Here is a 21,217-nt window from a genome sequence, read left to right as displayed (position 1 = left end):
CACCATGACGAAAAACCCCCAATCAACAAACAAAACGCACCAAATACCCGTTTCAACAAAACAATACAACTCAAGAAAAAAACCCGGAAGACCACTTTTGAACCACCACAGACCCCTACTTTAACACAAAAACACCACAAACAAACACCACAACAAACACCACCAAAAAACAAAACCCAAGTAGCCCCGAAACAAATCCTGACAAAACAGCAAACATTAAAATACAGTATCACAAAAGCAAAAATATAAAAGTGATTGGTGCCTCTAGTGCATTCAGTTATTTTGTTTTTTTTTAGTTTGCCTGACATTATTTTTAGGGGCTTTGCATTGCTTGTTTTTTAAAGAAACTGTAGCACTTGATCGACGCTGGGTTTCCTCTTGCCAGGGGCTTGAAGCGGTCATCGTTTTTCACCCGCCTAGATGATGAGGGCGTTTCCGGGAAAACCCGTTGGTGTTAGATAAAAATGCATGTGTAAGAAAAGAAACAAAAAATTATAATCTTTTGTTTACCCTTAATTTCAAAACGCATCAAAGGAAAAGAAATTAAACCGTTTTGCCCAAAATTTGCTGTATAAATTTTTTAATCGGAAAGCAGTCATCCCCCTTTTTTAAACCTTGCATGGGTGTGGACATGCTTTCCGTGCAAAAACCCGTTGTGTGTATAAGATACAACAGGGATGGTAAAAACAGAAACAAACATAACATAATGTTTCAAAAAAAGAAAAGTAAACAACACACCTTATATGCTTCCTGCTGTAAAACTTTTTTATCTGAACGTCTGCGTCCGTTTATATCATTGCCTTTATGTTTTTAGTTTCCCGGGGAACCCTGTTGAAGCTAAGACACGAAAGACATTTTAAAGACGAAACAAATTATTTAGTGTTCTAAATTAAAGAAACATGCATACCTGTATTTTCCAAAATTGCTGTTAACTTTGTAGTCCCGACGTCGGTCATAAAATCTATACCTTGCCTAGATGTTTTTCCTGGGAAAACCGTTGATTATAGTGCAAAAATGCTGTCGGGGTTGCGCAAAAAAGGTTGTAATTGTATGAAATAAGAAGTTACAACTTTGCGTAACCCCCGATGTGTAAAAACAGAAAAAGATATATCTATAGTGTGGCAAAAGAAAAAGGAAAGTAAAATACTCACTTTTTTTACTCCGAATCTGGTAAATTTTTAGATCTTTAAAATCTGTTTTCCCTTTGCTCCCTGCCTAGTGGAAAAGGGAGTCCCTGGTAGCCCTATTGAGTTATGGTACAGAAATGTATGTTATAAAAAGAAACAAAATATCCGGGGCCTAAAGAACGGAAAGTAAAAATAAAAACCCCATATGCCCCCAATCGCTGTATAATGTACATCTGGCGTCTGTATCCATTTATACCAAAATTAGATGTGGGTATTTCCCTGGTAGCCCCGTTGAGTTTAGAACAACAAGGCTGTCCGTAAGACAGCGCCCCACTTGACGTAAAAATTATTATATCTCAATAGAGGCCCCTATTTAAAAGGAAGTACACGAAGGGGGCATAAACTCTGTCAAGAACAAAATTAGAATTATTGTTATTGGGTTGTTATCACACATGCAGATGATGATGGGAAAATTTTTTTTTTAGTTTCAGTTTATCTTATATGTACCAAAATTATGTCCAAAAAACAAGTTCGTTAAAAAAATTTTTTAGAAAGGGGCATAATTTGGTTAAAAAAACAAATCAGGTTATGGGGTTTTTACCACCTGCGTGATGAGATAAAGAAATTTTAAATTTCAATTTTTTATCTTATATTGTTTAAAGTTTTATCCGAAAACGAATATTGCAGGAAAAAAAAAATTTAAAGTACAAAAGGGGCATAATTCTGTCAAAAATACAATTAGAGTTATGGGGTTTGTAACCCCCATGCAGTGGGATTATAAAGAAATATTTTTAATTTCAAATATTATCTTTTAAAGTACCTGTATTCTATAAACGAAGCTTTCGAAAAAAAATTTTCATGAAAATAATTCCAAGTATAAAACTTTGGACCTTGACCTTGGGTATAATGGGCCCTCCCCTGCACATACTTTGCTTGTATGCTGAACAATATTTATGTGAACTTACAGTAACATATAAGCAATATAACAAGGAAAAAACAAAAAACAAAGGTTGCCCAAAAACTTTTAAACCTTAAAAATAACCTAATATAACCCTTTGGACCTTGATTGGGGAAATGGGCCCGTCCCCCAAATATCTTTGTTTGTATGCTGGACAATGTTTAGTAAAGTTACAGTAAATATAACAATGTAACAAAGATATGTCAAAAAACAAAGGTTTCCCAAAAACTTTAACCTTTAAAATAACCCAAGTATAACGCTTGGTGACCTTGACCTTGGGGGATATGGGCTCAGCCCCCACACATACTTTTTTTCTTACTGGACAAGTTTATGTGAAGAAAGTAAAATATAAGCAATGTAACAAAGATATGACAGAAAACAAAAAGGTTTCCGAAAAACTTTACCTTAAAAAAACCAAGTAAACCCGGGACGGGGCCTTGGGGAAAGGGCCTGCCCCCTAAAATTTTTTTTTGTATACGGACAAAGTTTATGTGAAGTAAGAAGTTATAACAATGAACAAAAATGACAGAAAAAAAAAAGGTTGCCGAAAAAAAATTTTCCTTTTAAAAATCCAAGTAAAACTTGGGGGACATTTACCTTTGGGGAAATGGGCTCGCCCCACACATACTTTGTTTCTTTACTGGCAAAGTTTTTTGAAGTAATATAAAATATAGCAAAGTAACAAAGATATTCAAAAAACAAAAGGGGCCGAAAAACTTTAACCCAAAAAAAAACCTAAATAAAGTTTGGTGACCTTGCCTTTGGGTTATTGGGGGTCAGCCCCACACTTTCTTTGTTTCTATACTGGACAAGTTTATGTGAAATTTTGTAAGAAAAGCAATGAACAAGATATGACAGAAAAAAAAAGGTTCCCAAAAACTTTAACCTTAAAAATAACCTAAGTAAACAGTTGGGACATTTACCTTGGGTTTAAGGGCCCGCCCCCAACATACTTTGTTTGTATATGACAATGTTTATGTAAGTAACATAAGATATAAGCAAAAGTAACAAAGAAAAGAAAAACAACAAAGGGTTTCCCAAAAAAATTTTAACCTTAAAATAAACCAAATTATAAAAGCTTGGGGACCCTTTTTTATAAGGATCGCCCTACACAACATTATTTGACTGGGGCAAGGGTTTTTGTGAAGTTTCGTAAAGAATAAACAATGTAACAAAAATATGACAGAAAAAAAAAAAGTATGACAGAAAAACAAAGGGTTTCCCAAAACTTTTAACCAAAAAGGGGAGCCCGCCGACCCGGGGCGAGTAGTTAACCCCCCCCCCCCCCCCCCCCCCCCCCCCCCCCCCCCCCCCCCCCCCCCCCCCCCCCCCCTTCCCCCTTTTCCGAATTTGGGGGCTAAAAAGGGAGTTAAAAACAGAAACAAAAATTAATTCTGTGTTGCTTTTTAGAATTTCCAGACAAAGAAAATAGGGAAAAAAAAAAGCAACCCTTTGTGTTTCAGATCTAGTAACCCCTTTTTCCATGATTGATGTTGGGCTGACTTTGCCACTAAAACACAACTTAAAAAACGAGAAGAAAAAAATGATTTTTTTTTAAACTGAATGCCCCACTTCCTTTTAAAAAGTTTAATAAACATGTTTTCATGCAAAACACTTTTTTAGACAAATGATAAAAAACAATGATTTTGTTTTTTGTTTTTTGGTTTAACCCGTTTTTCAACATATTTCCTTTCATGTAACGGCCGGGGAGTTTAACCCAAACGTTTCCGGGTTTGTCCAGTACAAACTGTTTCCGCAAAATAAGCCAAATTCCCCACATGAATCAGAGGTGGGAGAAAGGGAATCCATGAACAATTTACAGAATCGGGCATTCTTTTTGCATCTATAAGAAGTAAGTCGTTTCTAGTAAAAAAATGTTTATTGTATAAAATAAGAAAGGTGTTAAGAAAAAAGGGAAATATAAATCATTTTGCCTTAAAAAAATCCCAAAAAAAAAGGGGGAAAAAAACTACATTTAAAATTTCCGATTTTAAAAACACTCCCCCCTGATTGTTTTTTTGTCTTTAACTTGTCCCCTTTAACACAACTTTCATAGCAAAAAACAGAAACATAAGTTGCTCTGCCCAAAATCTTTCCTTTTTTTTTTTTGGGGGGGGGGGGGGGGGGGGGGGGTGGGGGGGGTTAAAGCCCTTTTTCAACATATTTCAGATAACCAACCCGGGGTTTCCCATTCTGACCCGGGCAAACCTGTTTCCCCCAAATAACTCCAAACTTGCCTAAAAAATCAGAGGTGGAGGACGAATGATTTTAGCACAAGTCTTTAATCAAAATTTAAAAAATTTTTCACGGAGAAAATCGCACCCCCTCACGACCCCGCGATCATAAACCTTACGCTTCCTTTCGGCTAGCGTGCGGGCTTATCTTTTTTATTTTAAAAAAATTTTCTAAAGTATTTATTTCCCTCAACCCTCGACAACCAAAAAAAAATACTAAAAATTTAAATAAGGGCAAATATTAATTTTGCTGAACGTCGGTCATCCATTTTTTATCTTATCTGATTTTCGTTTTCATAGTAACCCTTTCTAAAGGTAGAAATACAGAAAGGAGTGTTAAAAACAAAAAAATATTTTCGTAGTGTTGCCCTTTTGAAATTTCAAACACAGAAAAATAAACAACAACAAACCCTTTTTTCGCTACAGTAAAATCGAAAACACCACTTTTTCTGCCCCAAAAAACCAACCAAAAAACAACAAGACTTTTTTAAACATAATTTCACTTTCATTAAAACTATAAAAATTATTTTAAAAAAAACTTGTTTTCATTGGAAAAACACTTAACAAAAAGCTTGGCAATCGTAGAAAGACCCCCGTCTAGTAGATCAAACGAGAAACAACCAAACTTTCAAAAAAAGATTCAGGAATGACCGTTTTTTTTTTACTTTTTCCCGGATAAAAAAACGCTCGAGATTTGCCAAAAAATTTTTTTTTAATTTTTCAAAATACGCGTAAAAGCTTCATTCATAAGTAATAAGGAAGGGTTTTTTTAAATAAAACATTTTCCCTTTGAATTTTGTACAATGCATTTGATATAGACAGGGGGGGGCAGGACGCTATACCATGCGTTTCCCAAAACATTTTTTTTTTTATGGGTGCAAATGTTTGCGCGCAACAAGTTCCATTAAAAAAAACCCCCCCCATTTGCACAAAGCAAATTTGGCTGTTTCCTAGTTTTTTTTTCATTTCTGTATTTCCATATTATCGTTCATTTAAAAAAGGAAAAATGAAACACGAAAATTTGATATATTTTTACCCCATTTGGCATAATCATTTTTCTTCCCCATGTTTTCACTCCCCGTTAATCAATTATAACTAAAGAAAAATTTTTGATGTATTTTCTTTTTTTCAATCCCCAGAACGAAAAAACATGGCATTACTTTTTCTCTAGAAAAGTTTCATTGTTTACACTACAGGAGTTTTAGGGGTTTTTTCACAGGGAAAAAAAAATGTGGAAAAAGAAAAAGAATAATAATAAAATTTAAAGGAAAGGGAAAAAAAACACAGAAACGAAAAAAATAGAGAAAAAATTAGAGGAAAAAAAAAAAAGTACTACCATTTAGTACTTTGAATATCCACGTGCGCCAACAAAAAAAAATAGTGTCTGAAATCACGTGCTAATGAATAACATAGGGATTGCCCCGGGGAAAAAAAAGGTTGATTGATTTACAAAGGATGAGTGAATTTTTGTAAAACCTGTGTCAAAATGTTTTGTAGAGTTCATTTGACTTACGGTCGTTGCCCCCCCACGCTGTGCTGTGAACAATTTATGCCTTTTTCCTATTACCAAATTGTTTTTCTACTTACATCTTAAAGGAAAAGTTAAAACCAATGCCGATTAAACTTGATGATGATATACTATGGCCAGTCACTGTCCATCAATCACAGTTGCTGTACCTCATATGACAATAACTTTAACTGTGCCGGTGCACACCGGCAGTGACTGGCCTCCATAGCAAAACGCAGCCGAAGTTCACATGTACAATATATGTACCACAGGTGCTGGATGAAATTTATACCCTATATCATATAATAACAATATGATATTTGTGCAAAAGATCTGGGTTGAAAAACATCTTGTCAACTTCTCTCTTCTATTGTTTCTATCACATGGACCGGCTGGACGTTAAAAGACACATTAAGCCAAATTCTTTTCAAACAAGATTTTCAACTCCGGGATACAGTGCAATTCTAGAAACTTTGCCAATTTCTTTACCTCCCTGAAGCTGTTCTGAAAATACACAGATGATATGTCGTTCGAATTTTAAGAAGTGCATTTTTAATCATTCTGTTATTTTCCTTCCATAAGTGCATTGTTCGAAAATATAAACTTTGACATTGTTCAGTGGCGGATTTAGCAGATACCACGCAGCCACTACAGCTTTGTCAGAACACACTTATGGTAAAATATAAAGCCTTGTGGTGCAATTCAGAAGCTGGTTAAATATTTAGTATCTACAGTGCATTTGCTTGAATCAAACAGTATTCAATTAGAAATTCTGATTGAGAACACCGAAATAGTACTGGCATTTTTCACATTTACCTCTTTCATATCTTCAAAAAACATAAGATGTATGGGGTATTTGGGATTTTCATGAATTGCTTTCTCCCAATCCAAGACATAGTCGAACCATGATCCATAATCAACTAAAATTAAAGAAGAAACCAAAGTATTAATCAAGACAATGTATGAAGTATTTATTTATGTTTAGAGAGGTGATTTTAATTTCATCATTGTAATTTTCCCTCGTTTAGATGAATCCCGGACAACATTTTACACAATATATCTCAGTAAACATTTAACGTCGGCTAGACGTTGTACAGACGTCAGATCCCGACATCGGTTTAACTTTGGATTTTGGTTGGATTTGCAAACCGTTTAGAAGTCGGATCCCGACGTTGGCTAGACGTCGCGATCCGACCATTTTCCAACGTAAACCCAACCATTATCCAGCCAAAATCCGACCATTTTTCAATGTAATCTGTGATAAAACAAGTAATCAACACATGTATTTTCTCATCTTTATTTTATATTATGGCGACCTAAATCTAATATAATAAGTCCAAAAGGTAATCCAATGATTGAAACTTTCAAGTTTGGTCATTTTTGCATGATTCTTCAACACGTGAAATGTATGAAATTCGAGAGATTCATCCGTTTCATCATTTAATTATGCTAGTATGCTAGTGCTTTTACTAAAGAACATAATTACTGTAAACATGTAATATTTTAAATTCTGTAGAAAATCTTCCATACCTTCGTAGAATGTAATGAAGTTTTGTATAACCCATTTTTTTCAGTTACAAACATAATGCATCTGTCTATGAAAAAAGTAAGCAAAGAAGGTGTAACATGCACAAGTATAACTACTAAAATTAAGTATAATTTTCAAAATCTGTTACTCACGTTGAGGAACCCTTTGTGTAAAGTATTTATAAAGTTGCTCCATCTAACCTCCAACAAATATCAAATTACTTGAAGACTGTGTAAACCGATTCCGCGGCTTATCTCGCAAATGTATGATTAACCCTTACCCCGCTAAATTTCTATAATGAACTTGTCCATCTTCCAATTTGGACAGTACCATTAACTGTTAAAAGGGATGTGCAGGCTGATCTTGGTCTGCACTGGTCGCAATAGCAGAATCACTGCCGCCAGCAGGCTAAGGATTAATAGACAACATGTGTAGAAGAAGACCAAGAATGATTTATACATGTTTATAGAATGGATTTTTTCCTGAACAGTTTAAAATTGATGAAAAAATTCTAGTTCTGAAAATAGACAATCTCATACAATTTGGTAACATAACTATTCTAACACGATCCGATTCATTTTCCTATTAAACAAAGAAGGCTGGAGACAGTGATTTATTAAACAACAATTCACTGTTCTGACGTCACAACTATTACGTCATAGCGTCAAGCGGCATAACGGCGCGCTGGAAAAGAACCCGATTGAAAACGGGCAAATATTTAATGCATGCCGACAAGGTGTACTTTAAAGTCCTTGATAACGTGTTAGAATCGAAATAATATTTCTCATTTAGTGATTTGCTCTTGAATAAATCACTGTTTGTCGTTCAGATGCGTAGCATTATATCACTCGGGCTACGCCCTCGTGATATAATTCCTTCGCATCTGAACGACAAACAGTGATTTATTCAGCGACAAATCACCGATGAGATATATTATTTCTTAAATAATTTTTGATATGTGAATGAAATATTATTAAAAAAGCGCATGTTCGGGCCTTTATGAAAACAAGTAAATATCTTTAAATTATACTAGTTTTGCTAAATTGTACCAGTTAATTTTATAACAAAAATAGCATTCAACAGACTATCTATCCAACCTAATTCCAACGGCTCCTAGACGTCTAAGTCTGACGTCTATTATACGTTGTGGATATGACGTCGGTTAGACGTTGGATTTAGGTCGCCGACATCGCCTATATTTAGTAATTTCATAAACTAAACACAAGGCACAAAGACTAATATAGCAATAAACCAAAGGTCGTTTGTCAAAATACTTAATTATAACATTAACAAGAAATCAATAACTATCAGACATTGATCAATTTTATTTGTATGGAACACTTCCCTGAGAATTAGTCCCTGCTTTGAACTGCGCATATCGTATGCGGGTACCAAAATTGGACCTTTATCATAGGAAGTGATGATCCGGTTTAATATAGCCGTAAGCGTATTTATTTTGGTACCCGGTTTATGACACGCACGGTAAAAAGCGATGGTTTCAGCGCAAGCGTTTCCAGTTGCAAGAGCATAGATGGTAAAAAAGTGCATTTTTAAAACACGCTGAAAATTTAACAAAACCTGTTTTATGATCGTCACCTACGCTCAGTGCGTGTTATAATGCTAAAAACTGGCTAACAGTAGGCAGAGGCGGAGGAGGGCTGGGAAGGGTGTCCCAAGTGTCTGTTGAAAGAAAATCGCCCTTGAACATTCATGTATTATACACGAGGTGTTAGATCCTTTAATACCTTGATGATTGATAAATAGAGATAACAAGGAGAACGAAATGTACAGGTTATAACGAACATAGAAAATGTGGATCAAGTACAGCTTTATACTTTTTACTAGAAAAATGATGCTGGCACGCTCTGTATTACATTACAACATGTATATACAAATAAAGAACAATTTGTACACAATATTAGTATACATTTTGTAAATTTGCTTCATGGTTAATTGCTAAAAGGAGATGTAATTTCGTTTGTAGCGAGCAGGGTACGTACATGTATATGAATCTTGTCCAGTCGGAGGATCCAAATTTAATGGCAGGATAAAATGGCGACGTACTCCCGGTTTCGATAAATCTGAAGATGATATTATTTTTTAAAATGACAGTTTATATCAGTTTATAACATTTATTTGAAACATTATCAATCGCATTTATTTACAAATAGGCAAACACCTAAGAGAGAGAGAGAGAGAGAGAGAGAGAGAGAGAGAGAGGGGGGGGGGGAGTATTGAAGCCTAAACATTTTGTGCAGAGCTCAAGATTCCCGAGGAAGAGATAACGAAAGATAAACCTCCACTTAGTACCGTATTTAGAACACTATAAAAGACACTGATATTTTTCTTTAACACTAGCATTCCCTGTTTCAATAAGGCAAATGATTTGCCTGATTTGATTTAAGAAGTTGTATTTCGAGTATTGCTGGCTTTATTCACTGTAAAATGATGAGCATTGATTCAAACTATCATGATTGCTGGGGAAAAAGCATTATTGAATGCGTGGATATACCGTTATAAGAAACATGTACTAAAATAAATATTTAAGAGCCACAATATATTTTAACAAAATCTAATAATAAAACATTGCCCGAAAGGTACCATAATTTTGCATAAAATGCTATGTCTTTGATTGTCTTACATAAAAAGTTTTCGTGTTAATATACATGTAGCAACACATTATATACAGCGCACCGTCCGTTTTACCACTTTCCGCCATTTAAGTAACACTATTTGCACCGTTAACTTTGATGTATATGGTATGCTCAATACTTGTGGGGATTTCTTATTTCCTTTTTGTAGTTTTAGTGGCTGAAAGAACTAATGAATCTAAATTATTTGTGAAAAATAAATATTAAGCTTGAACAATGGGATTAATTACATGATTAACTACATGATTCGACAGTTATTTCCAAAGGGTAACATCATTTTTCTACAGTTCAAATCTGAATTTCAGTTTGCTGTTTGCCATTTTCGTTTCATAGAGTCTGTCGAATAGTACATTCTGAGCCACGGAAAATGCATTCTTCCAGTCTCCAACTGTACCTAAAAGCAAACGACAAACCGTTACCAACAAACTAGAAAAATGGCTGCGTTGTCGTGAGAAAGTAGATAACGGACAACGCGGATGAAGCGGAAAGACCAGTTTTCCTTCAGTACACAGGGTTTGTTCATTTATGTATCGGTAACATGGGCCACGTTGTCATGAGAAAGTAGATAATGAACAACGCGGATGAAGCGGAATGATCAGTTTCCCTTCAGTACACAGGGTTTCTTTATTTATGTATCGGTAACATGGGCCAACATCATAACTAAAAGACTTCTAGAGAGAAATGAAATTACACTAAACCAAACTTCTAACTAGTCTTTCCATAAAATTGGCTGCATAAATTGTTTAAACTAACAAACTTTTTTTTGGAAATTTTACTCAGACAATTAATTTTATCTATATAAATCTTATTGCTACTTTTTTTTATTAATTGCATTGCAAGTTTACCTAACAATCACAACCGATGTAGACCAATATTACAAAGACAAGATCCTTGATCTGGCCCCTTTAAGATAAAAGAGCTGGACCAAAGATACTCCTGTTTAAATAGCCTATTCGAAGACTAGGTAAAGTTAATTCACACATTAGTCGGCTTCCACTTCTGCTTCAGGATTATGTATATCTTTACATGCAATACCTAGAATTTTGAGCAAAGCGTTTGGCACGTTGTTCTTGTCGCTTTAAATTGTGAGATATCTTTCTTGACATCGACTTGCTTCAAATATGTAATATATGCCGAGTAATGAGAAGGTGGTAGAGCATTTTCATCTTGCCGTGATGAACAACGAACGGCCAAAACTGCATGTTGTAAATATCAAAATTGAAAGGCTTCTGATATTAAAATCATCACAAACTTTCAGAGGTTTATAGTTGCTGGACTGGTATAGACACTCTCACGTAGCACATGCACAGTTTTAACGAACAGTGACTATTGTCACGACATCAAATGAGGGATTTAAATGCAAAAAAAAAATCTATATACAATGTACCTTTTCTGTAGTATCCATTCTTCTTATCTCTCCAGATACCAAGCCAGTATTCATTATCTAGACCAACCTTGTCCTTTTTCATATTCTCAAACTTACATTTTTCAGCGATAGCATGACATAGTTCATCAGTGCAGTGCAATTCTAAAAACTTTGCCAATTTCTTTACTTCCCTGAAGCTGTTCTGAAAATATATAGAGGATATGTCGTTCGAATTTTAAGAAGTGCATTGTTAATCATTCTGTGTTTTTCTTTCCATAAGTGTACTGTCCGAAAATATAAACTTTAACATTGTTCAGTGGCTTATTTAGCAGATGCGACGCCGCCACTACAGCTTTGTTAGACCACACTTGATATAAAATACAAATAAAATCTGGAAAGTAGATCCCTCGGAAGCACCGAAAACAAGGCAAACAGTGAAAATTGCAGACAAAGCCTTGTGGTAAAATTCAGAAACTGGTTTAATATTTAGTATCTACAATACATTGGCTGGAATCAAACAGTATTAAATTGGAAATTCTGATTGAGGACACCGAAATAGTACTAATATTTTGCACATTTACCTCTTTCATATCTTCAAAAAACATAAGATGTATGGGGTATTCGGGATTTTCATGAATTGCTTTCTCCCAATCCAAAACATAATCGAACCAAGATCCATAATCAACTAAAATTAAAGAAGAAACCAAAGTATTAATCAAGACAAAGTATGAAGTATTAATTTGTGATTAGAGAGGTGATTTTAATTTCACCATTGTAAGTTTCCCTCGTTTAGATGAATCCCAGACAATACTTTACACGATATATATTGTTCAGTTTCCCGGAGCGTGTAGTCATGTTGAGGATTTCAGTGAACGTATTAAATGTATATTGTATTACAAATAAACTTCTTCAGCAGGATCAACTTTACCTACTTTACATTCAATAGCGCTAGGGACATTTTCCATAGTTAGTAATTTCATAAATTAAACACAATGTACAAAGACTAATATTTTTTTTTGTGTAAGGTAAAGTAAGTTTAGAAAATGAATTAAGGTATTGATATCACGGTAGAGCTAGGATAACAAACGTCGTGAATGCTCACTCGGAGAAAAACTATGTTACGGCTTCCCTTTAGACTGATTCACATGTGATTACTTGTATATAAGTGAGCATCCATGAAAATAATAAGCGATTATAAATGCTACGAAATATACCATTTCCCTTGCAGAAAAGGGGAAACCAGTTATCCCACGTTCCGTTGTAGTCGTAAACAGCATTTATGTTAAAGTGGTTGTGATACAGCGAAACTGCTACATCCTTTGGATTTCGATGACACAACACTACCTTTGTCCTCTTTTCTTTCATATCTTTTGGTATTTGATCAAACCGGAAGTGTGCATTGAGAACCCTTGGAGAAGGAATTGACGCACAGTTTTCTTCGGAAATTGCTTCAATCATAGATGTCTGCTTCACTTTTGGAATAGTCTCTGCTTTACCATTTTTCAACATTGATAATACCTCCCACATCCAATGAGTTCCTGAAATATATTAAAGATTTTTGGTAGAAGTTGGAAACATGTTTTATCATTTTATTGCAAGTATCAACACACTTATCAAATGTAACCATTTTTAATTATGTAGTAATTTAAGTTTTTCTCCATGGTATCTTGCAACTTCACCAATAAAACTTCAAAATCAAATAGTTGAATATCCGGATACAACACCCATATTATATTTATATCTTAAATCTAAATTACCATTATATTTATATACATATACCTGACTTCAGATAGGTTATTAACAGAACATCATCGTCTCGGGCTTTAGTGCCAGCAGCAGCCCTTATTGCCGTTTTCTGGTCGATCTGTGAAATGTAAGGATAACGCGTTCCGTCTACCTCCATGAAGCGAATAGTGTCTCCGCCAGCATCTTTAAAAGTCACCAATGGCATTTTATAGATCTATAAAAATAAGAAGGAAAGTTAATTCAGATCGAGAACACAATATACGAAGCATGATGTATTACATCAAATAAACAGATGTCGGGATAATGTTATCAAAACTGACCTATTTGTTTAATCTATTAATCTACTTCAGTACAAATTAAATTCAATATAAACACAAATTCAATGCACGGCCCTGGTCAATGCCGTTTTCTAGAATGTCCAGATACTATAAAGCCACTTATAAATACTTTTGCTTGACCTTCTCATTTAACAGTTTGTTCAATATTTATCAAAATGTATTCTTAAGCAGAATAGTTCAGTCCGAAATGGAAGCATATAAGAAGTTTAAAATTCATATATTATTAATAAGCTGAACAAATTTCAGCAGTCTTACCAGATGTTTAAGCCTTCTAAAATTCAAGAGAACATAATTTAGAATCCTTTTTGTCAAATAATAAAACTTTATGTTTAAACTACACGCGTTATCAGTTGGGACATCTGATAAATACGACTAGTTTAACAAAAAGTAAAAAACAAGTCACTGAAGTGAGATATCAGTAAATCATTTCACGAATGAAAGATTATTTTTACAGCTTAAAACATTTTTAAAGTTTATTACTTCAATATAATTATATATATGTACATAAAATATATATTATATACAAACATTGCTTCTGGTAATTTTTATTACTTATCACAACAGAGGCCGTAAAATGTCTCCCCGTACTTAGCCTTTGTGGTGCTATATTTTCTGGGTCATGGAGTCCATTCAATGTGAATATGAGTCCGATTAACGCTAAAGCCCACTATGGGACAGGAGTTGGGACATGAGGACTGTTACATATTTCATTACAATCTGTAAAAGGATCCTTTGGAAGCAAAGAATGCAACCAAGAAGAATGATAGCAGACTCGGTTTAATTGACTTATACAGACTAAAATCAGACTGAGTCTACTATTATATGGTTGCGCCCTATTCTTTCAAAGGATCTTCTTGTAGATTCTATATTCAACCTTACCTTTGAAATTCTCCAGGGACACTTTGTTCAGCACATGAATAATACCGTGGGTGAAATAATATGAGACTGTTGTATTCGCGAAAATAACTTAAAAGTTTGTCCTTGAAGTGTTATTAGCCTTCAGTGCAACTCAAGTATTGTATGATTTGATAGTGGACCATGACAAATATGTAACGCTTACGATTTAACATGATAAACATACATGTAAGTGAAAGGTTAGTTTATACCAAGTCACATACTTTATTACAGTATGATTTAAACTGTATTTAATAGTTATTACAAACAATGGATGATCGAAAAACATCCTCTGGTCAAATGTTAAGCTTCAACAACATCATTGGTCAATGCACATTGGTAAGATGTGTAAGAATGTTAAATCTACCAGAAACTTTAACTTATCAAATGATCAAAGAGTTGTTTCGTTGGGAGAAGAAACAAATGAAGTGATCGTAATAACGGTACAATTACCTCACCTGAGTAAAGATAAGAACGGACAGAAATCAGACTTAAACAATGTTTTTGTTTACAGTTATAAGCGTTTCTATAAGAATATCTGTACGTTTTAGTTGTATGCTGGTAAACATTTGCAAAACAACGTGCGTACCAATCATGAATGATCGTGCACTTTCTCTAATTCACCTTACTGTCAAATTCCTGAAATTCTTTTTGGACACTTTGACCAGATTGTTATGAAAGGAAATACGTTAAATATTATCTTTGTACTTAAAAGATAGCGCCAAAATCAAACTTTTACGGCACAAAACTGGCGTAGTGAGTTTCGTAACAATGTTATGTTTATGTCATTCCCCCTTTAGGTATTACTTTATTTATTTGTCATTATTTATTGACCTAGTTTTAAGACATCATGTAAATAAGTTTTTATATTCTACCTTGTTCCAGAATGTTCTACCACAATACTGATAAACAAGGTGTAACAATTATTTTCAAAGTCTGTATTGTTCTTGGTTTTTCTAGAATGTTCTTTTTTTCTAAGAGTTACATGAAAGTTCTGGAACAGTCCATGGTACATTAAATAGGGAGCTGTTTTAGGACAGAGCAGAACCTTCAGTTAAAATGCTATTAAAACTTTTCCGTATTTCTTAATAACAAAGTATTACCAGTCTGGATTTACATTAAACTTGTGGATTTAAAGAAGTTATCTTTGAAGAGAAGATTTGTATTCTTTGAATATACCAAATTCTGTTTTGAACTGTTGTGAAATATTACTCCTTGGAATTAAATTTGACCAGGACAAGATTTGGACTATTTTTACACATAAGACTAGATTTTACGGCTATCTGACATTTTTAAAGATATTTGAATTGTTACTTTTATAAATAAAATTTTGTTATTATTAATAGTTGCTTGTTAGTTTTTCTGTTATTTTGACTTACTGTAACAAGCAAGTATAACCTTTGACGTAATGACAATGATAATTAATTACTTTCTTATTAGTCATTCAACTGATCCAGTGAATAAATTATTGCTTCCTAAGACAAAGACAACGCGGTTGTTAACGCGTACATAATAAGGGCTAGATACTGGATATTAGATTGTAAGATAGGTATGGTTCTTGTCTAACAAAAGAAAACATGTTAACAAAGAAAATGTAATAAGGGCTACAAATCTAAGAAAATGCTTTACAAGGAAAATTCTTGACCTGCTTACTCGCCTCATAGAGAAGACTTAATGTACAAAATTTCAAAACTAATGTTGTTGTGGTATTGAAAAACAATGGGTTTTAAAACTATTAACTAAGAAATACCAGTTCTATATGTACAAAAATGTCAAAATTCTGACAAAGTACATCAAAGGTTTATTGTTCGTGGCCTACTTAGTCAACAAGTGATTATCAATAGTTCAAAGTTTAGAAGCTAACTCTAAACAGTATCCAAATAAGGCGAACATAAAGTAAACTTATATTAAAGAGATCATATTATACATGTAAAGAAAGGGTATTCGTTCCTTTCAAAAAGAAAGGTCTGTTACCATAAGTATTAAACCTTTTTGGAACAAAACAAAACTTTACAATATCGGAAAACAGCGTATTTCCCTTAATACCGTCATCATTCCAAAAGTGTTAAATTGTCAAAAGTGCAGTTAAAAATAATATAATTCCTTGCTAAGCCAGTAGCGATTTCTAGTCATATAATAAATATTGCATTTCTTGGTTTCTTAATTTAACAAAGACTTTGACTTTTTGCAGAGCGTTTGCCTGCAGCGCAAAATTTGTGAACAAGGTTAAATGTTTGCCAACGTAGCCATGTTTTGATGGGCACACCACATGTCTTTATATAAACATGGAAATAACTTTAATTTTTGAAGTATGTACCAGGTTAAATGAAGACAAAGTTATATCTTTGTTGATAAATGATACTTGTCCTTAATTCCAAATTTGATTACCTGAAGCCAGTCATAAAATATTGTGTTTCTTCTACATCATTATCACTGCTCAAGGCGTTGATTACCAGAAAAGACAGAGATATTATTAGTAAACGTTGTCGTCGCCATATTTGTGTTATTACAATAGTGGATGTTTACAGTATAATCAATGTGAAATTCCATTATGAATACATTCATATTTTAATTAATATAATTATAGCAACGGGGCATATTTATGAATATTACATGAAGTGCAACCAGAATAATTCATAAACAAATGAGAAAACCGCAATCGCTAGAAATCTCAAATTACTCCAGGTTAAAGGTGAATGGGAGCCATATGGATTGCTCAAGCAATCTGTTGTGCTCGGACAATCAATTTTCGAGCGAGCGGTGTTTAACTAATTTGATAATGGAGGGGCAAAGACAAAACAATATATATGTATATTAGACAGACTTATTTTTTTCACGTGAAAGACCAAGTTTGTCAAATTGAGTTCAAATAGAGAAAATATTTATTCATTGATTTAGCCAGTCATAAAGTTCGGCTACGCTTTGTGAAATAAATGTATTTCTTGACTTCAAGGTGGACATAAATTGTGAAGTTTACAGAAATTCAGAGGGCTAATTTTTTACTTCTTAGAGAAGTATATGAATTTAAATTCAAGTTTATCATGACTTCATTTACGTAAGAATGATATATGTGACAGATATTAATATTTTAATAGCGATAAACTAACAGTCGTTTGTAAAAATGCCTAACTGTAACATTAACATGCAAAATAAGTTCTTGAATCTCACTAATTAGCATGGAAAGAATGTCTCATACCACATGGCACAAAACAGATAAATGAGAGCGGTTGACTGAGCGATGGAGGGAGTATTACGGATTCAGCATAATGTGGGCATAACATCGCCCTTGAACGTTCATGAATCAAACTAACGGTGTTAGAGCCTTTAATACATTGATGATTGATTAATAGAGGGTAACAAGGAGAACGAAATGTATAGGTTATGATGAACATAGAATAGGTGGATTAAGTATATCTTTATACTTGTTACTAGATAAATGATGCTGACTCGCTTTGTATTACATTATATACAAATAAAAAATCATTTGTACACAATATAAGTATACATTTTGTAAGTTTGCTTTATGTTTAATTGCTAAAAGGAGAACTTATTTTGTAGCGAGCAGGGGACGTACAAAAGAATCTTGTCTAGCCGAAGGATCTAAATGTTATGGCACGATAAAATGTCAACGTACTCCTGGTTTCGATAAACCGAACATATCTATATAAAAAATAACATTTATTTAATGCATTACAAATCTAATTTATTTACAAATAGGCAAACACCTAAGAGAGAGAGAACGGGTGTTGAAGTCTAAACGTTTTGTGCAGAGCTCCAGATTCCCGATGAGTTTCCAAAGGGAAGAGATAACGAAAGGTTAACCTCCCCTTAGTACGGTATAAGGCAAACCTTTGATGGAATTAAATTTTATATTCTTAATATCTAAAGTAATGCAAATAGTCTAATTCGTGATTCGCTAGTTTTTGTGTCTGAATTTGCAATATTTCACTGGGTTTAGTAGTAATATATTGGATCAGTTGTCTAAAAATACATAGATGCTATATATCACCTTTTTAATTGGAAATATAAATATTCCCGTAGATGCTGATTATATATATTCAGCTGAAGGTTTTGTGTTCGTGCAATGCCACATCAAGTAAGGAAATCAGTTCCCTTTCGCACTATGATTTGCCTGATATCATTTAAGAAGTTGTATTTTGAATATTGTTGACTTTTTACAGACACTGTAAAGTGGTCACTTTGATTTAAATTGTCATGATAGCTGGGGAAAATCATTATTGACTGCTTAGATATACCGTTATAAGAAACATGTACGGAAATAAATATTTAAGTGTCACAATATAATTTAACTATTAATAAAGCATTGCCCCAAACATACCATAACTTTGCATAAAATGCTGCGTCTTTCCATGATGTCTTGCATAAAAAGAATCGTGTTATACATGTAGCAACACATTTAAATATACCGTTTTGATGGGTACATTAAGCACACCGTCTGTTACACCACTTGTCGGCATTTAAGTAACACTATATATTTGCGCCGTTGACTTTGATGTATATGGTATGCTGAATACTTGTGGGGATTTCTTATTTCCTTTTTGTGGTTTAAGTGGCTGAAAGAACTAACAAATATAAAGTATTTGAGAAAAATAAATATTAAGCTTGAACAATGGGATTAACTACATGATTCAACACATAAATTTTTAAAGCGTCATATCATTTCTCTACAGTTCAAATCTGAATTTCAGTTTGCTGTTTGCCATTTTCGTTTCATAGAGTCTGTCGAATTGTTCATTCTGAGCCACTGAAAATGCATTCTTCCAGTCTCCAACTGTACCTAAAAGCAAACGACAAACCGTTATCAACAAGCTAGAAAATGTGGCTGCGTTGTCGTGAGAAAGTAGATAAAGGACAACGCGGACGAAGCGGAAAAGTAGATAAATTTTTCCATCAGTACACACATTTTGTTTATTTATGTATCGGTAACATGGACCAACATCATACTTCCAGAGAGAAATAGAGAGAAAGGAAATTACACTAAACCAAACTTCTAAATAGTCTTTACATAAAAGTGGCTGCATAAATTGTTTAAACTAACAAACATTTTTAAGAAATTTTACTCAGTCAATTTATTTATGTTAGAAATGTTACTGCTAAATTTTTAAAAGCTGCATTGCAAATTGACCTAACAATCACAACCAATATAGAACAACACTATGATCTTAATATTACATATACAAGATCCTTGGTCTGGCCTCTTTTTAAGATAAAAGAGCTGGACAAAAGATACTGCTGTTTAGCGGAAAGCCCCATTCAATAAGACTTAAGTGTATAACATATTATTTTGTTTAGCTGCAAATAACAGTAGTTACTGCTCCGAAATACTGAAATGTAATATTTTACACTTTAGAAAGGTACCAGCACCTATTGAATATTCCAGTTCCCTTTAATCTTATTCTGCAGGCTACTTTTCAAAATAGAATTATACCTGATTGAGCTGGGGAACTCTTGTGAGTGATATAGGGCCATAATGGCCCTCTTGTTTCGGAGTTACAGCCCTTTTGATATGCTGTCTTAAAAATTTTAGTGTAAAAGTGTTTCAAAATTTTGTTTTACCTCAATGGAAATAAACGATTCACAGTTCTTAACTTATATTTTTGTTTTCTGTCTTTGTTTCGGGTTTTACGCCTGTTTCAGTCCTCTACCTGTAATTCACCAGAGGGGACTTATGGTTTGCCCCCTGTCAATCCATTACACAAAGTAGAACCCTGCAATAACTTAAAAAGGATTAGATTTTTTTTCGTGAAACATATAAATGGATAGGTGGCAACATGTTTTTATTATGTTGCTATGGCAACAAGGTTTAAAAATATGACAAATATTCTTGCAAAGTGGGATCCTGCAATAACTTCAGAAGTATATATTTTTCACGAAACTTGCAACATGGATAGATGGCAATATGGAGAATGCACACATGCTTTTGTTCTGTTGCTATGGCAACAAATGTGGCTACTATGGCAGCAAATAGTCCAAAAATAATAGATCCTGCAATAATTTAAAAAGTACAAGATTTTTTTTAATGAAACTTAAGAAATATAGATAGAAGTCAATATGGAGAACATGCACATTATTTTATTTTCTCAGTTTGGTCGTCTTTCTGTCCCTTGGTCAAAATTTGGGGATCCGACATACCTTAAAATTACAAGAGATGTTATCACGATGCCTGGAACACAGATAGAAGGCAATATGAAGAATATGCACATCATTTTATTACCCCCATCCCCCGCCCGCCCCCACTCCCAACGGCTCAAGGGAGAGGGGTAGTGTTTTAGTTTTGGCGTTGTCCGTCTTTCCATCCGTCCAAAGCCATGTCTATGAAGCGGTTTGGAGTTCTTAGATAGAACATGGTAGAAATGTTAACTGCTCTAGGGAAATGCGACCCAGAAAGTTTCGATCAGATTGCCTGAGTAAGATGGGATTTATGGCCCTTTGTACAAGTTACATCTTGAATATATACTGTTTTCATTTTATTTTCTGTCCGTCTAGAGTCTTATCTAAGACATTGTTTGAAAGATTTCAATGAAACATTATGGCAGTAGATTTTTGTCTATGTTCGAATTTTATATTACGTTCAATTATCGGACACATATGCGTTTAGCTGTTTATACTTCTGTCCGATTATCGCATACGAATAATTATTTGCTAATTATATAATATATGTTACGTTTGTTCGATGATAAAAACAAAATGTATTTGATTATCGTACATACTTTGATTTTAACTATTCATATGACCAATAATCGAAGACGCAAACGGGACTGCACCGGGAAAGAGTGCAAAAATTTTGACTCGTGTGTTAGAATCTTTTTAGGCTGAATTCGACCGCGATGCGCAATGTTGGTGAAAG

At 33.9% G+C, this 21,217-nt stretch overlaps 2 protein-coding genes across 2 annotated transcripts in view; both read right to left on the bottom strand.

The window, feature by feature from the left end:
• Nucleotides 1-6,678: 6,678 nt before the first annotated feature.
• On the bottom strand, nt 6,679-13,847 carry LOC123547268 (sulfotransferase 1B1-like). The gene is made up of 6 exons (XM_045334234.2): nt 13,711-13,847; nt 13,151-13,331; nt 12,586-12,909; nt 11,953-12,056; nt 11,393-11,573; nt 6,679-10,399 (listed from the first exon to the last, which is right to left on the bottom strand). The coding sequence occupies exons 2-6, from the start codon at nt 13,320-13,322 to the stop codon at nt 10,287-10,289; spliced, it is 894 nt and encodes a 297-aa protein (XP_045190169.2). The 5' UTR covers nt 13,323-13,331; nt 13,711-13,847; the 3' UTR covers nt 6,679-10,286.
• An 802-nt stretch (nt 13,848-14,649) lies between these two features.
• LOC123547265 (sulfotransferase 1B1-like) overlaps nt 14,650-21,217 on the bottom strand; it is a 134,965-nt gene continuing 128,397 nt past the window's right edge. The window contains exon 7 of the mRNA XM_053550597.1: nt 14,650-19,147. Coding sequence (XP_053406572.1) covers nt 19,035-19,147 — 113 coding nt within the window. The 3' untranslated portion in view covers nt 14,650-19,034. The remainder of the gene's footprint in view (nt 19,148-21,217) is intronic.

This window comes from Mercenaria mercenaria, chromosome 9, assembly GCF_021730395.1.
Source record: "Mercenaria mercenaria strain notata chromosome 9, MADL_Memer_1, whole genome shotgun sequence".
NCBI lineage: Eukaryota > Metazoa > Mollusca > Bivalvia > Venerida > Veneridae > Mercenaria > Mercenaria mercenaria.
The sequence above is the reverse complement of the archived record's forward strand: the minus strand, read 5'-3'. Positions and strand labels throughout refer to the sequence as shown.

Coding starts and splice junctions, on each gene's coding strand:
- LOC123547268 (XM_045334234.2), bottom strand. CDS start 13,322: ATGCCATTGGTGACTTTTAAAGATGCTGGCGGAGACACTATTCGCTTC. Junction 12,910..13,150: donor AATAACCTATCTGAAGTCAG/GTATATGTATAT, acceptor AATATATTTCAG/GAACTCATTGGATGTGGGAG. Junction 10,400..11,392: donor GAATGGATACTACAGAAAAG/GTACATTGTATA, acceptor GTTTGCTTTTAG/GTACAGTTGGAGACTGGAAG.